Raw genomic sequence first — 21,403 nt, 5'->3', positions numbered from 1 at the left:
GCACTGAATGCAAATTATTTTTTAATATACGAATAGTACATATGTATACATACAATTTTGAATTTAATAAAGATGTTTTTATTATTGTACTCGTTTCTCAAATTTATTAAAAAGTAGCGAGTATGTTGTCTCGAATACGATTTGCTATGGAAGTATAATCGGGGTCACTGCTTTGCTCTTCTTCCTCCTCCTCCTGACGGCTTTCAAAATTAAATTCATTTGCGTTCAAATCTCCCACTTTGTAGTAAATGCAAATGTTGTGGAGAGCACAGGCAACGTTTATTATTTGACTGACTTTGTGTGGTGAGTAATGTAGTTCTCGAGCACCCAACAAGCATCGGAAACGGTTCTTCAATACCCCAATCGTCCGCTCTACTATATTCCTTGTTGTGGAGTGCCGCATGTTGTAATTACTTTGCGGGCTGCCTTGACTTACAGATCGATATGGAGTCATTAGCCAAGGCTGCAATGGATACCCCGCATCACCTGTTAATAAAGCGAATAACTATTCAAAACTTACTTTAACAAACGTATATAAATAAATACCTAACAGCCACGCGTTTCTTTCACCTTCCCGATATCGCCGTTCCATATGCGATCTCAGCTTGCTTAAGCCCCATACATGCGAGTCGTGATTGCACCCAGGATACCTGGCATCAATGCTTTTTATACGCATTCTGTTATCGCACACCTGAAAAGCAAAATTAAATTGATAAAATGAATTTTGAATTATGGCATTGATGCGATGAACATTATTCTCACCACCATAGCATTGATGCTATAAAAACCTTTTCTATTATAATATAGAAACCCCTCTTCAGATGGCTTCACTATTTTTATGTGCGTACCATCAACACACATAATGACTCCTGGAAAACTAGCCTTCGCATAAAACTCTTGCTTCGCTTGTATTTTTTCCTCTTCACTCTGGTCAAATTTGATCCACTCAGGGCAAAGCTTTCGTTGCATGACTTCGAGAAAATGAGACAGTGACTTTGACACAGTTGACTGACCCATTCCGACATTATAATCAGTACCAACTCCACGTTGGTAACTGCCTTCCGCAAAAAATCTTAAAGCAGCCACTACACGATTAAGCGGAGATAACGACGTCAAAGTACTTTGTTGAGTTTCTTCCGCAAAAGTATCTAGGACATACTTGAATGCGTCCTTATTAAGTCTAAAGTTTTTTTTGAATCTAAATAAAATCAATGAATTAAGATTTATCACTTTCAAACTCAATTTCTTACAATTCGTCACTCATTTGAAATGGATCACACATATCCCGCAATCTTCTCCTTTCAACTTTCGCGTCAGCATTCTCGGATGTGTTGCCGTCCTCCTCAAGAAATATCGCCGCGGCTATCGATTCCATTACGCAATTATATATTTAATTTATTTTATTTAAACACCAATAGTTTTTCCACAAATTTGTATCTGTTTGCTTTATTATGTTTCAATTTCACACATTCCAAGGCAAACAGCTGATTTCGAAAAGGTTATCGCTCTTCCTCTTTTTCTTTCGATTCCACCGTAACTCGGAATACCTACTTTCGATTCAGACGGAGCGTAGAGCGGGAACGTAATCGAAATGCAGAATAGGGCTGATTATTGGTGAACAACAAAAAAGTAGCCGATCGCTTCATTGCTTTAAAGCAACTTCCAGGAATCTGTAGCATCAAAGCTAAGTATCACGACAACCTGAACTTCACTAAAGGTACAGCATTCGCCCCCTTCCAACACAATGTAAGTGAAACCGAAATTGTTAGCGAGCTAAGTGCACAAGGTGTAGTTGCCGCTTTCAAACTTCAGAAGAAAAATGAAAACAACCAATTCACTCCAAATGGCGTTGTGTTGCTTACTTTCGATTTGTTCAACTTACCTGGACAAATTTATATTGCCTAGCGTAGAGTCAACGTCAGACAATATATACCAAATCCCATGCGTTGCAAAAATTGTCAATTGCTTGGTCATACCATAAAGCAGGGATGGGCACATTTTTAGCCCGCAAAGTTAGCAAAGTGCGCACGGTGCTAGATGAGGGGAATATCAGTTTACGGAGAGAAGGGCATAACAAGTTGCGACAAAAATCAATCACATTCCATCGTAACTTAATGTTCATCGCAGAGTGGTTGCGCCAATACTGACATTGTACACAAATTAAAGAGCCGAAGTTTACTTCATATCGGAATTATACAGTTGTGTGAACAAAAAGAGGTAAACATAATTTGCAGGGTTTAGAGTTTCGCATTAAAATTTGTTTTTATTTACCTTTGCATGGTGGGAAATTCTAATCACTGTTAGGAAAAAATATATAAGTTATACTTGTATCTAAAACCAATTTTATTTAATAAGAAAACAGCACATTTTAAAACTTCACACCACCTATATTTGTTCCTATTTTGTTCACACCACTGTACATGTGATAGATCAGTTAATGGTGGTGATGCCAGTTGTAAAAATTCATTTTAGATACAATTGGGCAAACTTTTCTCAAGTTGTGGGCTTTTATACGTACATATGTATATCTGCATAAATAAAAAAGAAAAGATACTTGTGACCGTTATATTTACATATTGTGTTTAAACATATTGCAGTTCCATTTAATGAAAATGCTTATATAAATATATGATTTGTGATATTTTCAGTTTGGTTGTTTTATTAAAATCAAAGAATTGAGGTTTTTTTCTATAATTGTTTTATTAAATTTTAAAAATCTAAGTTGCCTCTGGAAATGTATTAAAATAATAATATGCGCTATAGAATTGGAACACATATTTTCAAAAATATAAGAAATAATCAAATAAAAATATACAATATTTGCGCGGTATGGCATTATTGATTGAGAGTGGTCAAGCACACAAATAGAATACAAACGCTAATGGCAGAAACATCTTCTCACTTCGCCACGAGCGGCAAGCGTTTTGTTCTCGTTTTCATTCGAACAATGTTGTCATTACTCAATACGTATATGTAGTTTTGTACACATCTAAGTTTGCAATTATAATTTTTCATAATAAAAAAAAACCAAAACTGAAATCAAACTATTAAAACTAGGGGTAAAATTTAGAATAGCATCCCCGGATTTCGCGGATGAAATGGGTATCACTGGAAAGGTGACGTTCTCCAGATCACGAAAATATATATATATAGTTGCCGCCGACTTATAGTTTTAAAGATATTTGCATTTAAAGCTGAAAAATTTACAACTTTTACATTGATAATTTGTATATTGCGAATAACTTTTTCACTTATATTATGCACTTTTCACTTACTAACACTTCACTATAACGTTTCTGTATATTAATTTTTTTAATATTTGTTGTAAATAAAGCTTTATTTTAATTATTTTATTTTAGTTAAATTCTCTGCATTTGCACAAAAAGAAAGTGCTGCCATGGTTATTTTTTTTCCGCGCCGCGCTTCAAAAAAAATAACCATGGCAGCACTCATATGTGTTTAAAGAAACAGTGGTTCATAAACTGAAGTTATTATTGAAATTACTTTTTATAAGGAAGTTTAAAGAAATAACCTGGTTTGAAACTTTTTGCTCGGAAATTATATATTAAATAAGAAGTAGGTTATCTGATTTAAATTTTGGTACTTGGTACAATAATGCGTGGAGCTATAGCAAATGACATTAAAACAAACATATAATTTATTATTTCAAATAAACAAAATTAAATGCTGATATAAAGACATATTAAAAAAATGATTACTAAAATCAAATATTTTTTATACTTTTTGTTATTTGTCTTATATTTTATAAATTTATAGTAGTTATAAAGAAACTTAAAATTGTTAGGCAATTTTACTGTTATTACCCACAGTGCAACTTCCCATATATGTATGCGTGCGCTCTCATTTGTAAACATGGTGAGGTAAAATACGTTGCTCTTATTTCCCTCTTCATGTTTGCCCGCGATGATCCCCTCACCTGGCCCTCAAAATGTGCAGTCGTGCCCGCACGGGCAAAATGCCACTGAGGGCTAATATGCCCATCCCTGCCATAAAGCACTGCAAAGGAAAAGCAGCTTGTAATATTTGTAGTCTTCCTCCCCACAACCCTCAAAAATGCACACGCACTTTCTGCGCCAACTGCCAGGCTGATCACGCAGCTTCTTCAAACAAGTATCCAAAATATATGCAAGCAAAGCAAATACAAGCAATTAAAACAACAAAGAAATGCACCATGCGTGAAGCTATTAAAATTTATAACTCAACTGTCTCTTTCCCCGAAAACTCGCCTTCTTTCTCAACGACAGTCTCTCATCAGCAAAATAGCAAGCAAGAAACTCAGCACTTTAACTCAACCCCAATTCCCTTACCTACCAATTCGCAATCAACCTCTAACGAAAATGCTTCAAACGAACAACAATTATCAGAAAACAATATACAAACTCACATACATAATACACCCACCGCAATAGTTGAAGAACTCTCTTCTCAATTTCCCGATCCCAATTTACACGATCTCACAGCACCCGACTACTCTAAAGAACTTGAGCAAAGTTATCACGCTCTCATGCAATAACAAAAAACTCACCATCAACCAACAAGTAAAACAATTTCTGACTCAAACTCAAACTCACCTATAAACTTCTCAACTTACCTCTCAAACACCAACAACACAAGTAACACAGTTTATAACGCAACCAATATCTGTCTTTCTCATGGAGGCGATTCTCTTATGTCCTCAGAAGACGACGAGGACATGTCTTATTTCGACAAATAACTCAACAAACGAAAATAACTCAAAACACAAATCATATTTCCAAGCTAAACCTTTATTTCTTTTCTTACAATCATGTTTTCCATTTTACAATGGAACATGAATGGTTTCTACAACAATTACCATGAGCTTCAGCTCTTGGTGCAATCCCTCTCACCCTCAGTAATTCTACTAAATGAAACGCATTTACCTTACAATGCGAATGCAGTTCACCCGAAGCGCTATTCAGGCATGTTCCATAAATTGTCAAACATAACTTCAAGTAAACAAGGTGTCGCAGTGTTGGTTAAAAAAGGCTTGCCTATAATATATATAATTTCCGCTTACATACCGCCGACACAAACCTTTTCAAACGCAGACATATTATACCTGCTGCAACAAGTCTCATCACCTGTTATACTAGAAGGTGATCTTAATGCTTGGATCTCCAAAAGAAAACACAAGAGGAAAACACATTGAAGATACTTTGCTTACTTCCGACCTCATTTGCCTTAACGATGGTAGTGCAACCCACTTTTCAACTCATGGCACATTCTCGCATCTTGACCTCACCTTTTGCTCAGCATCCCTTGCCCCAAATTGCAGTTGGAGTTTGTCAAGCGACTTACAAGGTAGCGATCACTATCCAATTATCTGCAAAATCAACACGCAGCGATATCGTTCCAAATTCAAACCAAAATTCATATTTAAAACTGACTTCGCTGACTGGCGTAAATTTTCAGATCTATGTGAAGAGGCAAATAACAAAATTCCCTTCTCTAATAACAATAATAGAGAAGCTGCTCTTATTCAAAAAATTATTCGCTCCGCAGCAAATCTGTGTATACCACATACAAATGCTAGAAAATCCGAGCACAATGTACCATGGTGGAACGCCAATCTAGCGTCTCTTAGATCAAAGAAGCAACATGCATGGCACGAATACAAACGTTGTCAAACGCTTGAAAACTTAATAGAGTACAAGAGATCGAACGCTATTTTTCGACGCATGGCTAAAGAAGCGAAACGACTCTGCTTCCAAAAGTTCACAGCGAATATCAATCCTGCTTCCTCCCCCAAAAAATCTGGAATGAAATAAATTTATTGACAGGTGGTACTAAAAATTCGTATATCCCACGGATCAACACTCCTGTTGAAGCGCTAATCATGTCCGAACAAATTTCGAATTTCTTTGCAAACCACTTCTCTGCCGCGAGTTCTGATGAACACTTTAGCTTTCAATTTCGTAATAGCAAAGCATCAATTCCAGACAGCTTCACTGATACAACATATGACCTTTCCTCAACTGCAAAAATGTTAGAATCGAGAATCTCGCTTTCTGAATTTAAATATGCTCTTTCCTCAGTAAAAGGGAAAACGCCTGGGTTAGATAAAATATCTTACCCAATGATGGAAAACCTCCCGATTTCAATTAAGATACGTCTAGTTGATAAGTTCCAATCAGTTTGTTTACGGCGGACTTTAATCTTTCACACAATACGTTCGAAAGAACCTTATACGCGATGTTTAAGAGACCTTTTCCACGGTAGTTGGCGCAGATTGTGGGGTCTTCCTTTTTGTGGACTAGGCAGAGCACATTTAAATTCTAATCCAAGCAAGCTGATGCATGCTCCTTATCAGTTCTTCCGCCGTGTTGAATAGCTCGTCCGAACATCCATCGGCCCCCGCCGCGTTGTTGTTCTTTAGACGGGTAATTGCTATTCGAACTTCTTCATGGTCGGGCAATGGAACGTCTACTCCATCGTCATCGATTGGGAAATCGGGCTCGCCTTCTCCTGTACGTTCACTGCCATTCAGCAGGTTGGAGAATGTGCTCCCTCCATAATTTAAGTATGCTCCGGGCATCGGTCACTAGATCATCTTTGGGGATTCTACAAGAGTATGCTCCGATCTTGAGACCTAAGACGGATTCCTTTGTTGGTTTAAATAATGTGTTGGCCTCTGGTACTGCTGGGAATTGTCCAGTTTTTGCTACCGCTACGCCAGAGCATTGCGCAGAATTTCATTTTTTGCTCCCGCTCCAGCTATAGTTTTTTACCTAACAAAACTCGGAGCAGAGTAGAGCACATACTTTTACATTGTTATGCTAAGGTTATGCTGTGGCTCCCGACAAAGTGAGAGCGGTAGCGAAAGCATAGCAATAATTCAAGAAATTTTGCTGCTACGGAGTAGTAAATGAGAACCCTGCTTGTCGCTAACTTTGAAACTCTGGCTCACAGATTCACTTTGTCACAAGTCGCTTCGCAAACCAACTTCAACTGCCTAAATCTAAATACTTCGCTTCGGTTTCTGGAATTGGGGATGTAAATTTTTCAACAAACCCCTCAACTATCGACATTTATTGTAAGCCAGAGATCATCTAGTGGTATTGATAACGATATCCAGTTAGACAAATTAGTTCGACGCTTTTGGGAAATTTAACATGTTCATGAACCAATAACCAAAACTTCATTAAGAGCAGCTTAGATTCACTTGGTGATTCATGTTTAGCTGCTAGACGCAAATTCGAGAATATTGAACGCAAACTTAGTAGAAATCCTAATTTAAAGGCGAAATATAGCTCCTTCATTAAAGAATATGAGCACCTTGGTCATATGTCGTTAGTTTCTGAAAGAATGATTTCTAAGTGCAGCTACTTTATACCTCATCATTGCGTTATTGAGGATGATAGTACGTCAACGAAATTGCGAGTTGTTTTTGACAGTTCTGCGGCTACAACTTCAAGGTTATCACTAAATGACATACATACTTATGACTGGTCCTACCATTCAGCCCAAACTTTTCAACATTCTCGTTCGTTTTCGTACCTTTCCAATTGCACTCACTGGGGATATTTGCAAGATGTATCGATGTGTTCGCATAACACCTCCAGATAATATGCTTCAGTGCATACTATGGGGAGATTCCCCAGAAGAAGAATTACGTATGTATAAAATATTCAAATGTAATGTTTAATTAAAAATTACTTTATTTACCGTCATCTCGGCTTAGTTGTCAAGTATAAAGTGAAACTTATAATTATTCCTAACTTAGCTCAAGCCACCAACCCGCATCGCGTTGTGGCTCCTCTGCTGACGTTTTGCTGACCTTGCGCCTCGTGCATGGTGTTAGTTTACTTTGATGTCTGGCCAATGTTCTCACGCAAAATGTGCTAACTTAGCGACATGTGCAGTAGGGTGGGTCGATTCCGGAATTTTTTCGATTCGGTATTTCTAATAGTGCGGAAAAGTTGCCTTAGTACTTCCTGATTCCAATGCAACTTTTTGTTTTGAGATCGGATTGCATCTTCAACCCGAACCTCGGCCTTGAAATTTCGGAAATTCGCCTAAAATCGTGAAATTGTCTACCTAGCACCTGAAATACGCATCTCATGGCAAAATGTATCAAACAAAAGTTATTTGTCACGTCATTTGCTACCGAAATGGAATATGTGATCATGGCCGTAGGACGAACCGTTCCCGAGATACGAGCGAAAAGGCGGCGCGCCACAGCGCAAGGTGAAAATCGGCTTGCGGCCACACTTCTTGACGTTGATTTCGCCGATTGCTATCACTCACATTCATTCACCTACGCCAAAGGACACGTTCGGATAGGTCTCCACACAAATATTTTTTCATCGAGTTCCTTCACTCTTGTCGGTGATTTCGCCGAGTTCTATCACTTACATTCATTTCCCTGCGCCATACGACATGTTCGGACTGGTCTCCACATAAATATTTTTTCATCGAGTTCCTTCACTCTTGTCGTTGATTTCGCCAGGTGCTATCACTTATATTCTCTCAACAAAACACAGAACTCAAAATGTCTGTATCTAAATTTAAATTTAGACAGAAATGTCCTGTGTTTGGCATATATCCGTACAATCTCTCTGAGTCCCAGTTACCTACTTACCAGGATGTTCTTTTATGTTATCAGTTTGAAAGATTTGGTATAGGGCGACTCCGAGGCGACAACTATGAACCTAGGAGTAAAGAGGTTACAGATATAGTTGCAAAAAAGGTTGAAAATACTTTCAAAAAGTCACCTATTCCGATAGTTTCACACACCAGAGTTGTACAAATGCTCACCACATACCATAAGAAATTTCTGACTCTTAAAAAAGTGTTTTTAAGGAACCCAATAGGTTTGAGCTCTAAAAGAGACGACTTTGTCTCTTCTGCCGGAAAATTATTTGACATCGCTGCTTGTAAATGCATTTATTTTTCTTCTTGCAGTTGTCCAAAGGAAAGGAAAGTTCCTATCAATGAACAACCATTTCTCTTGGACCAGAGAACCACAAGAATTGGTCGCATTGGAAGTGTTGATCTACCTGAAACAAAAAAGATTACAAAGAAAAATGAACGTAAAGAAAAGCTTTCAAAACGTCATTCAACATCAACACTTACCAGAAAAGTATCAACTAGAACACGTGACCATTCAGACCAGCCAGACTCTCATACAGACGACAACAATGTAGGCGCGTCGCACATTGATTCTTCGAAAAACGATGGTGATGATGAATTTTCTCTTCCATCCTCTAAAACCAAACAAAACACACTAGTATTACAACACACTGCTTTAGCTGCCCAAAGATTTGGAGTAAGTGATAGAGCAGCGGCCTTGATTGTTTCATCGGCTTTTCTGGATGCCAAAAAAGCAGGTTTGATAACAGAGGATCAGGCTAGCTTTGTTACTGACAAATGCAAGATTAGTCGGGCAAAAAAAAGTGTTGGTGTTAAGCTCCAGAACACCGAAAGTATTGACTCCGTATATGGGCTGTATTTTGACGGCCGCAAAGACAATACACTTACACAAGTCAGCGAAGGTGAAAAGTACTCTCCTTCCGGGTCAGCTGAGGATGAGAGGCAAGCTATATGGTAACATTTAGAAGACAATTCAGTTGATGTGGAACATCTAGATGTTGTCGGTCCTGATGGCACCAACACTAACACAGGTTGGAAAGGTGGAATCATTCGGAAACTAGAAGAAATAATAGGTAGGCCATTACAGTGGGTTGTTTGTCTTCTACATTTCAACGAACTTCCATTCCGTGCTCTTTTCGAACACATAGATGGTGTCTCAAAGAGTCCAAATACATTCTCTGGCGACATAGGTAAACTGCTCCCTTATTGTGAGAAGTTGCCTGTTGTCAAATTTGAAAGTTTTCCATCCTGCCAATTACCTTCTGAGGTTATTAATCCGACCCAACTTAGCACAGACCAAGCTTATCTCTATAAAATATCAGAAGCTGTTATTTCCGTTCAATGTTCCTCAGATTTAGCGTCGATGCATCCAGGTAACATGTGCAAATCTCGCTGGCTCACCTGTGCAAATAGAATTCTGAGATTATACATTTCTACTGACAAACCAACAAAGGAAATAAAGATTTTGGTCAAGTACATACTTACAGTTTACTCACCTTTGTGGTTCTCAATAAGATTCAACAGTTCAATCAAAGATGGCTCGCGCCATCTCTATGCTGCAATTCAAAGGTCGAGATACTTACCCGCTAAACTGCGCAAGGTTGTCGATTCATCCATTCAACAGAATGCTTTCTTTGCTCTTCCAGAAAACATTCTCCTTAGTATGATGACTGACGATCGGATAGAAGTCAGAAAGTTGGCCCTTGACCGTCTTCTGGCAGCCAGAGAAGCAGAGTCTGACACCATAAATGGAAGAGTTAGATGTAATAAAGTGCCAAAGCTGAATTTCAAAGCTAATACTTATTACGATATGATTAACTGGAAGACTATTACCTTGACTGTTTCACCAGTTCTTTGTTCAGTTTCTAACGAAGAACTCATAAAAGGGCTGTCGGGAGACACTGCAGAGGTATGGAAATTTAGTGAATTCCCCTCTCACACCGTGGCAGTCGAGAGAATCGTCAAACTGGTGACAGAGGCATCTTCTAAAGTTATTGGCCCCAATCTCGTGATCTTTTTATACGCTCTACACTGAAATCTAGGCAACAAGTGCCAAAGTTTAGTACAAAATCTGATTTTATCAATAAATTTGACACAGATTCAGACTAAAACAAGCCTGACATATGGTTGGTTTGTTGGGTTGGGCTTGGGAGGAACCCGAAGAGCAGCTACCTCCACGCGGTGGGTTCTGGGTGACCAATACAGGTTAGCTGAGAGCTGCAACAATTTTGACCTTGCGCTGTGGCGCGCCGCCTTTTCGCTCGTATCTCGGGAACGGTTCGTCCTACGGCCATGATCACATATACCATTTCGGTAGCAAATGACGTGACAAATAACTTTTGTTTGATACATTTTGCCATGAGATGCGTATTTCAGGTGCTAGGTAGACAATTTCACGATTTTAGGCGAATTTCAAGGCGATCTCAAAACAAAAAGTTGCATTGGAATCAGGAAGTACTAAGGCAACTTTTCCGCACTATTAGAAATACCGAATCGAAAAAATTCCGGAATCGACCCACCCTATTGTCCACTTCCATTGGTTCTGGTGCAAGTTGTTGTTGCGGTTGATTATAATTTCTAGGCTGATAACCCCTCTGTGGTCTGACGTTTGGTCTGTATTGAAGACGTTGCCTGTCCTCTCTATGTGAATGAATTTGGCCTTCGTTGAAGCGAGGATTATATTTCTTTTTATTAGCAGGTTGCTGGAATCTTTGTTGCTCGTTCCCCCGTGGGAGGTTAGAATGTACCTCGAATTGGCGATTCACATTGTCGTGGTAAATAGTATACGCAGTAGCTAGTACTGTAGCTGTTTCCAAATCTTTAGGGTTATGACTTTACAATGTCCCACTTGTATATTTAACCTTACGATGAAGGTTCGCATAGTCTTTCATAGAACCACTGTTTTGGTTTTCGGACATCTCATTTTTTGATAATGCCAAAGTAAGCGCTTTGCTCACTTCACTGTGAAATTCGGCTAAGGTTTCTTGTTCTTGTACGATCTTTTTCATTTCCTCTAAAAGGGCGAATAGTAGCCTTTGGTCCGCAAACGTGTAACCCAATCTACATATCTGCTGCTGCTCCTGTTATTTTTGTGCGTACTATACCAAGTGGACTGTGGTGTTTATGGTGGTTGGTCAATCCTTTTGTACCATCCATAAAGGTCCATACTTGCGGTCTCCAGGATCTATATTGATCTTAGTTTCCATCGAACCGTGAAAGTGCTTTGAAAATTGCCAGGGGTCGTTAATGTGCAAGCGTATTGCCTTGTGTTGATCGACCGTCGATACTCATTTTAAACGATTGGTTTGATTCAATTGCTGCTAGTCGATTCTGCATCTCAATTCTTTGCTGCTGCAAAGTTTGAGTTAGTACGTCGATGTGAGCGCGTAGTTCTGCCATTTCTGATGTCATCGTAGCTGCTTCTGATTTGCTGCGACTGCCGTGGATTTTTGCTCTTTTTCCCTACCGGAATTTCTTGATGTGCTCCAGTTTTCAGTGGTTTCTCAGAATTCTGTTTTTGTTCCAATTTTTCAGGAACCTGCTGTATCTTTCTTTAAGACCGTGGATTTTGGTTTTTTAAGTCTTATATATCAAAGACTGGCTGGAAAGCAAGTTGATTTGTGATCCCGGTTGAGCCTCAATTAAATAATTATAATATTGTGTTTATAATTTTATCTATTTGTTGAATTTAAAATCTCCACCTTCACGTTTGATGATAATACTAAGACTAAAGGACATGAGGTTTGCTTACAACTATTTATACTATCGTCAGAAGATTCATGTTGTTCTGTTGTGTTCTTATTTTAAGCTGATAAATATATTTGAAGAAGAAGAAAAAATATATTTGTAGTTATAAGTTCTTATCTGATACTGATAATTGCAATACATTATTATGTGTATATGTTATGATACATGTTTTTATGCAGCTGATACGGATTTGTTGATATATTATATTTGGGTTCATGAGTATGATAAGAAATGTTATATTTTTTTAACTAACGCAGCTGTACATATTCGTCTTTAATTATACGCGTCTAGATTGTGTAAGTAATTTGATTGCTTAATAAAGAACTCTTGTAGTGAAACTGTAGATATAGAAGGTAGCTACACTACAAATCCTATTCTTGATCCACCAAGCCAGGAACAGTTATATAACTAGACACGTCCACTACATGTGTACTATGACAACCTAAACCAAACATTGAATGTAGTCTTGTCAGAATTATAAATTTCACACAAGTATGAATATGTAGTACATGCACTCAAGCAGGTAACTCAACTGAAAGCCATTCGGACATTCACAGCCATCAATAACTGATTATATGCTAGAGCATGCACGACACTCATTGAAACATATAAGGGAAATTCAGAGTCTGGTGCCTCTGAGTTTGCAATTATGCAATTGCACATATTTACCATCAACAGTGAACGTCTTTTTTGTGATTTCTGTGCAACCCTTGCAAATTTCATTAATTCACAGCTGATCGGTGAAGAAAAATATTGGTTGTAAACAAAATTGTCGCACAAATTGGAAATTATGCCGAAAAAAGTTTTAAAGAAAAATTAACTGACGCTTTAATTGATGAAGCTGCTGAAGAAATTATGGAAATTGAAGGTAAGAAATATTTTTATGCAGAATTTCAGTTAATAACAATTTTCTTCTAGAAATCGAAAGTGATGATGACGCAGTGGATGCAGTGTTAGATATGGAATGTCGGCGAGGAGTTTATAGCACAATTCCTAAGTCAGACATTTCGCGCAATAATATTTTGACAACACTGGACGAATACCGATAAGAGTAGATAGAGACCAATATAATATGCTGGTTGATGTAATAAAAAACGATAAGGAATTCAACAAAGCGCACTCATGTAAGCAATTTTCTGTCGAATTGCAATCAGCAATCGAACTGTATCGATTGGGTTCGTCGGGAGAAAGCGCAGCATATAGAAAAATAGCGACAATTTTTGGAGTGGGAGAGGGCGAAACTTTATCGATAATAACAAAAATCTTTAGAGTGTTCTTGCGTCACCAATCTAAGTATATATAGTATATTGGCCCGATGAGGTTGAACGATCGAAAATAGTATCGGATACCTTTCATGAGTTACCGTTTTGTATTGGATATATTGATGGAACCGAGATTAAATTAGCAGAATCGCCAATTGAAGACCATATATCATACTTCTCCAGAAATCTCATATATTCAATAAAAGCACAACAAGTTTGTGACTATAAACAAGTAATTCGACATGTTATGGCTGGTCACCCTGGGAGCTGGCATGATGCCCGTATATATCGAAATAGCTCCCTCTTTCAACAAAATGATCAGTATTTTTCTTCACAGCAATGGATTGCTGGGGACTCGGCATAACCTTTATCTGCAACGTTAATAACCCCTTACAGAAGCAATGCAAGACAGTTGGATTGAAATGCCCGAATTGCATTCAATTTACGGCACAGTAAATACCGGGTTAGAGTAGAACATTGTTTTGGGCTTTTAAGAAAAAGATTTGGAAGCCTTAAGCAGTTAAGAATGCGTTTATCTAACAAAAAAAAAAAACAATAAGTTATGCTGCGATTGGTTTCTTGTCTATTGTATTCTCCACAACATTTTAATTAATAATGGTTCCACTTCGTTCGACGATGGTTCAGATCCATCAACTACTACCAAAGATTCTATTGAGCCTGATGAGCATATAACCAACAATGTTGGAGAAACTAAATGACAAGCCATATACGCATTAATGTTTTCTTAAATGTATTTTAATTCATTTTTCAGTTTTTAATTACATATGTGTCGGATCTTAACTTATGGTAACCAGTGTAAAAGACTCAAATCAAACACATGTGCCACATGACAATTCTCATTTATGTATTCTAACGGTCGTTTGTTGGTACGCTTTATTCCATCTATTCGCCAGATGGTCAGAATAGTTCGATGCGAATATGAGAGAAAGACGTTGCGTGAGATTAAAGGTTTGAAAGAAAGATACGCACTACGACTGTTGTGCGTGTATGCTTGAGCCACTGCGAAGGACAAAGACACAAGTATGTTCGTGCAACATTTTCTGAATGGCATTCTCGGTATGCTAAAAATGTTGGCGGCATTCTCAAGTTGACTGTGGCGTGGGCAAGTATACTCGCCATATACAATCAGTGTAAAACATGGAAAAACATAATGGTAACCCAACATCAGAAGTGGGATCAGTGCCAACTCCTGCATTTTCGGAAAATCAGTGGCGTACCATTATGGAACTGCAAAATCGAAATCTTGTCGAGATGTGCAAAGCGATGCAAGCGTCAGTGCGTTCACCAAATCAAGTGGTTTTGCCAAAATTTAACCCAGATGCAACCGGAGCTGATGCGACTCAATGGTGTGCAACGGCAAGCATTATTATGGACGAACAGCAGATTGATGGCAGCGCACTTATCATGATGCTGAGTAGTTGCATGCAGGGCAGTGCTTCAGCGTGGATTGCACAGATCTGCTATCCCGGCATTAATTGGGAGCAGTTTAAGGAGTTATTTATACAGCGTTTCGAGATTAAGGAAACGCCGGCAGCTATGTTCCTGAATCTGCTGAACAGCCGTCCAGCCCACAATGAGTGCCCTGCAGTGTACGCAAGCCGTATGGTGACGTCATTGACCACAAAATGGCGCAATATGAACGCCGAAGAAATAGCTGTATCCACGGTACTTGCGCATATGGCCGATTTTGACAACCGTTTGCAGCGTATGGTGTTTTCGTCAACTGTACAAACCAGAAGTCAACTCCAGATGGAACTAAAAGCATTTACATTTGACAAAAAGCGGAGCGCTGGGAACACTGATAGTAATGGCGGCGACTACAAGCGAACCAAAATTGTGTGCAACTTATGCAAGAAACCAGGACATAAAATGGCGGAATGTAAATCACAGCGGTCTGGATTGGAGAATAAACAGCATCGCGAGTTGCAGAATGTGACCTGTTACCGGTGTGGACAACTTGGGCATCTTGCGAATCGGTGTACGAGCAATGCAGCTAAATCTGGAGCAGTTACTGAAAAGAAATGTCATCAATGTTTTGTGACTGAGCCAAAAGGAGTTTTGACACACCAGGGTGAGATCTTTCCTATTTATTTTGATTCTGGAGCAGAATGCTCGCTTATTCGTAGTAGTGTTGTCGATAAATTTGATGGCAAACTTATTAATAATATTGTTATAATACGAGGTATTGGCGACGCTGGCATTTCCAGTAAGCTACAAAAGTTATCTAAATGTATTATTAATGGAAATATGGTAGAAATACTGTTTCATGTCATAGCAAAATGTGGATTCTTAAAAACTACTGTACAATACTTGGGCTATGAGGTTCGAGCTGGAGAGTTAAGGCCTAATCCGCGAAAGATTCTTGCGTTGAATTCCTTGCCACCACCGCAAACAGTTCGTAGCGTAGGACAGTTTATAGGATTGGCGTCTTATTTTCGAAAATTCGTGCCTCGGTTCTCACAGATTATGAAACCAATATATTCCTTAACTTCGAGTAAAAGTGTGTTTAATTGGAATAACGAGTTGGAAGATATTAGAAAGAATATTATTGCTATTATATTTTTGATCCACAACATCCAATAGAGTTACACACAGATGCAAGCTCTTACGGTTATGGTGCAATGTTAATGCATCGAATCAATGGTAGTCCTCATGTAATAGAGTATTTTAGTAAAACTACTACCCCTGCAGAGTCTAGATACCATTCATACGAATTAGAAACCTTGGCCGTGGTAGAATCCGTTAAACAGTTCCGTCATTATTTAATTGGTCGTACGTTTGTAGTGTATACTGATTGTAATTCTCTTAAATCATCGCGGACAAAGATTGATCTAACACCAAGAGTGCATCGTTGGTGGGCGTATTTGCAGTCGTTTGATTTCAAAATCGAGTATAGGGAAGGTAAGCGCATGGCGCATGTGGATTTTTTATCAAGAAATCACATTCAGGAAGCCGTGCAAACGGTCGAGTTGAACGTGTGATGAGTACACTTAAGAATCTACTGTCAGCGGTCGAATCGAGTCACCGATCTTGGCAGGATGCTTTAGGTGAGGTACAACTTGCCTTGAATTGCACAATTAGTAATACAACCAAGGCAAGTCCGCTAGAGTTGCTTATCGGCAAGGAGGCTCGTCCTTTGGGTTTGATTCCACCATACGATACAGAGATGGAGGTAGATAAAATTAATGCTAGAGATAGGGCAATCGAAAATATGAACAAGCAAGCTGGCTACGACAAAATAAGGTTCGATAAAAATAAAGCAGCAGTTGAACGACATAAAGTTGGAGATTTTGTTTTACAAAAAAAATGAAGAACGGCATCAAACTAAATTGGATGCAAAGTTTAAAGGGCCAATTTTGGTTAGTGAAGTTTTAGAAGGAGATAGATATATCTTGAAGTCATTACATAATAAGAGAACTTATAAATATTGTCATGAAGATTTAAGAAAGATGCCAGATGGTTATGTTCCCAGTGAATTCGAGTGCCCGCCTGAGACTTGTTGAAATGGTTATAATATATCCGTGCGAGAGGATATGGTATGCGAAAACAAAATGTCCATATAGAGTATGGAATGGTTGAAATGAAGTTGCAATAGACTTCGATAAGAAAATGTTTGTGAATGGCGGATGTGTTTAGGAATTCAAATGGAAATAACCTGGCGGATGCAAAGTTTATGCATGGTTGATATATGACAATATTTGACTGAAATGTATGAGTTGGAGCTGTGATTTTGAGATTTGAGATATCTGCGTCATTGAGCAAGCACAAGTGAAAGACGAAAGTTGGAACATGGCGTGTGGCGCTCTTGACGGGACTATGCTCTTAATCAAAAGGAAATCATAGTGGCAATAACTAGAGTCGAATTTTGAATTGCTGAAAAGCAAATGGAATGAATTAAATGTTAAAATGAATCTGATTATGTAATGACAATAAGAATTGGAATTTGTTTACAATGTTGTGTAAAATGTAAAATAATAAAAGATTAAGAAATAAGAGAAAATGTTAAGCGTAAGGTAATAGATTGGATAAACCTGTAAATGATATTTGAAATTGACGAGTAAAATAAAACACAAGCTATAATCACAGATTTATAAATCATATTTGTAATAATACGATTACAGTACACGAGGACGTGTAATTGTCAGAATGGCCGTGTCGGATCTTAACTTATGGTAACCAGTGTAAAAGACTCAAATCAAACACATGTGCCACATGACAATTCTCATTTCTGTATTCTAACGGTCGTTTGTTGGTACGCTTTATTCCATCTATTCGCCAGATGGTCAGAATAGTTCGATGCGAATATGAGAGAAAGACGTTGCGTGAGATTAAAGGTTTGAAAGAAAGATACGCACTACGACTGTTGTGCGTGTATGCTTGAGCCACTGCGAAGGACAAAGACACAAGTATGTTCGTGCAACATTTTCTGAATGGCATTCTCGGTATGCTAAAAATGTTGGCGGCATTCTCAAGTTGACTGTGGCGTGGGCAAGTATACTCGCCATATACAATCAGTGTAAAACATGGAAAAACATAATGGTAACCCAACATATGTATATAATAATTATAATTACATATATTTATACATTTAGTACAAGACAAGCATGAAAAATATAACGCTTTGAATGATAGAAGATAGTAAAACATCAAAAACCGTATTAAGTAAGTATTCATCTCAACAGTAATTGGAACTACATATTTTAAAATAAAAAGATAAATGAAGTACAGAGATAAATAAATTAAGATAAATAAATAGAGATAAATAAAGTACAGAAAAATTACTGGTGAGGGGAATACTTATATTTCATTTCAATTTCGAACCTTTGCAAGCGTTCCTCCTTTTCAATTTGAAGTTTTTTCAATCGTTCATCCTTTTCCCATTCTAAGATTTTTAAGTCCAATTCACGGTTCTTGCATATTATTTCAGCTTTACTTCTTTTAATTTCTTTCCTTCAAAGCGTGATCTTTTTCATGTTTCTCTTTTTCCCATTCCATTTTCATTTTAAACATTTGCCTACGCTCGACTTGAAAAGCAACAAGATTTGCAGCAGATGATTTTGGAACATGTTTTTTCATATTTTCCGCGAAATCTTTTGCTTTTTCATGAACAATCACTTCACTTACATTGCCTGGTGGTAGATTTTCAATATTGGTTATGTCAATTGGAGACGCAATTTCTTCGCCGACATCAGAAAAAGTTATTTCCAGTATTTGGTTAGCCGCGCTTTCATTCATTATAGACGTACTGCCACTATCAACCACTTCAAATGGTAATTCACTTGTGGCTTTTTTTCCAAAAATATGTTTAAGCTGATTAAAGTGTGAGCACATCTGCAACACTTTGCCTGAAATATAAACATTAGACAAAATTTTGTCGCATTCATTACGCTTACCTTCAACACTCGACGTCCCGGTATCAGACTCAAGAAGGCCTGCTCCTGTTGACATTCGCCAATCGCTTGCTTTTTTGTATGAAGCCTTCAGGTGCCGCACTTTCCACCGTATTAAATCCCACGTTGCATCTATTTTTGTGCTCTCAATGAGCTTTTTATAAAAAATTTGAGCTTTGGTGCCTATTAAAATTATCAATTAATATTCACTTAAATCACTTACCTCTACTTCTGGAGCATCCTGCAAAAAATCCAGTATACTCTGGATTTCTTTTTCACTCCTCTTTTTGTTTGGTTTTTCACGTTTAATTCTTTTTTTGTTTAAACCTGTTTGCTCCATCTCTTTTCTTTGTTTGCTTTTATTTTTGACAACAGCTGATATTTTGCAAACCAGTGTTGCAAATAATACAATGACGTTTTAGTGTTGCTTCTTTGCAAGGGTGTAGCAGGTGCATCGCTGTACATTTTGTTAGTGTAAAAGCAAAAATATGCTCGCTAATTTGCAATTACAAATATGCAAAATCATTTGCACCAGATTCTGAATAGCACTATAGTATAGCCAGAACGATGCAACACGATACGAGACATAAAAACCTTAGGTACATTCCACGAATGAATCTTTACAATACAAATAACCATGTGGGGCAAAATACACACAGTAACCCCAATCAGCAACAACGCGTCGAACCAATGGTCGTTGTTCACCAGCAAAATACAGAAGACTAACGCGACAAAACTACAACCACCAAAACCACACCCAAATGTCGCAAACACCAGGCAAGCAGAATTATGCGCAACCTCATCATAACCCATTTCAACCAGTAGCAAAAGCATTCGGCTACAAAAGAGAAAGAGATAACAGCGGAATGAATCGACAACAATGAAGAAATAGAAGACATCAAATTATTATACAACGAAACCCAGAGCGAATATACACAAGAGAAGCATTTTTTATAAGACGGCACGGTCTTGCAACACTACAATGAACCGCACCCAATTAATTGACTCCGTTGCCACAAGTAGCTATGTAAGAAGTGATTACCCATATGCAAGAAGAATTCCATTAGAAAAAACAATAAAAACAAATACGTTGCTTGGTAGTTCAAGTAGTAAATACAAAAAATAACTTATTAGGATTTGAATTAGATTTTCTAGAAATTCACAAACTTAAAAGTTTTTAAAATAATACTATGGGAGAACGCTTTAAGAAAAATTAAAGCACAAATAAATCTGTTTGACTACTCAGTAAGTTGTACTCAAGTGCCGTCACACTCAAAAAACAAAAAAATAAACTAAAAAGTAGGAGATAAAGATTCCGAAAATATAGGGAAAAACTAAATGAAAAACAATTACAAAAATTAAAATTTACCTTCTACAACAATTGTACAAGCAGAAATTAGAACTGAAACTAGTGACGCTATTTAGGAAAGGCAATAACAAAATTTTGTGAAAACAAGAAAAAAACGTTAACATCGGCTGCACCGCAGCTAAGATACCCATCATAGGTGCCTTTCTTTCAGTAACTATGTGTTCAGTTTGTATGGAAGCTATATGTATACGAGTAGTAATCCGATTTTTTCGGAGAATATATTATTACCTTAAGGGGTTAGAGGTAGTCAGACTTTTCAAAAAAATATTTTTTTTTTGCATTTTCGTTAAGTGTAATATCTTAAAAATAGTCTCTGAATATTCACGTTGATCCGATAATTAGTTTTTGAGTTTTTCGGCAAATAACAAAGAGAGCTCGGACACTTCAAAGCGCTAGTGTGCAACTTTAAACGCGTTTTTCTAAGAACTATGTTTTTTGAACTGGAGACAACTGTAACTTGAAAACCGCTGAGTAGATTTTAATGAAATTTATACAGCTTTTAAAATACATAATAAACTCAGCCTGATCGAAGGATTTTTTTTCAACAATTTCGGTTTTTTAAGATCAATTAACTGTTGATTTTTTCCAAAAAATTTTGACAAAAATTTCCTGAGGCCGCAATTTTGTTAATTTTTGAAATTTTTCGATCAAGCCCAGGGTTATCTATTTATAAAACTTTTTTTTTTGTCCGATTGATTTTAGATGAATCTCCAAGGACTTATGGTTGTCACCGCAAGTACCTTTTTTTGGAACTGGGTCAACACAAACAACTATAACTTTGGAAAATATTTTTTTTTTTTGAAATTTTCGTGACTTCAAGTCAACACATTCTATAATAATGCCATATTACTACTTTTGTAAAATAACACGATTTAATAGCAACCCCTAACCCCTTAAGTTGTAATTAATGTCAAATTTCCGATCTGAACAATTTCTTCATATATTACATTACTAACTTAACCTGTGCCAACTTTTGTGAA

The 21,403-nt window shown here is 37.5% G+C and overlaps 1 protein-coding gene across 5 annotated transcripts; it reads right to left on the bottom strand.

The window, feature by feature from the left end:
• Positions 1-5: 5 nt before the first annotated feature.
• Positions 6-21,403, bottom strand: LOC125779363 (putative nuclease HARBI1). 5 transcript variants are annotated; one of them, XM_049460689.1, is made up of 7 exons: positions 19,278-20,155; positions 19,058-19,228; positions 18,789-19,009; positions 1,251-2,528; positions 763-1,198; positions 547-691; positions 6-486 (listed from the first exon to the last, which is right to left on the bottom strand). In XM_049460689.1, exons 4-7 carry the CDS (start codon positions 1,373-1,375, stop codon positions 107-109), a joined length of 1,086 nt encoding a protein of 361 aa, XP_049316646.1. In that variant the 5' UTR covers positions 1,376-2,528; positions 18,789-19,009; positions 19,058-19,228; positions 19,278-20,155; the 3' UTR covers positions 6-106. The 5 variants fall into 5 exon arrangements, with proteins under 5 accessions (XP_049316646.1, XP_049316645.1, XP_049316649.1 ...); XM_049460688.1 differs by having other exon boundaries at positions 19,058-19,208; XM_049460691.1 differs by lacking the exons at positions 6-486; positions 547-691; positions 763-1,198; positions 1,251-2,528 and adding exons at positions 15,537-15,675; positions 15,732-15,875 and having other exon boundaries at positions 19,058-19,208; positions 19,278-21,403.

Source organism: Bactrocera dorsalis, chromosome 6, assembly GCF_023373825.1.
Source record: "Bactrocera dorsalis isolate Fly_Bdor chromosome 6, ASM2337382v1, whole genome shotgun sequence".
Taxonomy (NCBI): Eukaryota; Metazoa; Arthropoda; class Insecta; order Diptera; family Tephritidae; genus Bactrocera; species Bactrocera dorsalis.
The sequence above is the reverse complement of the archived record's forward strand: the minus strand, read 5'-3'. Positions and strand labels throughout refer to the sequence as shown.

What these genes read in the sequence shown, in the direction of transcription:
- LOC125779363 (XM_049460689.1), bottom strand. Translation starts at nt 1,375, where the DNA reads ATGGAATCGATAGCCGCGGCGATATTTCTTGAGGAGGACGGCAACACA. An exon ending in ATAGCATCAATGCTATGGTG is followed by an intron (nt 692 to 762) that starts GTGAGAATAATG and finishes TTTGCTTTTCAG; the next exon opens with GTGTGCGATAACAGAATGCG. An exon ending in AAGAAACGCGTGGCTGTTAG is followed by an intron (nt 487 to 546) that starts GTATTTATTTAT and finishes CTTTATTAACAG; the next exon opens with GTGATGCGGGGTATCCATTG.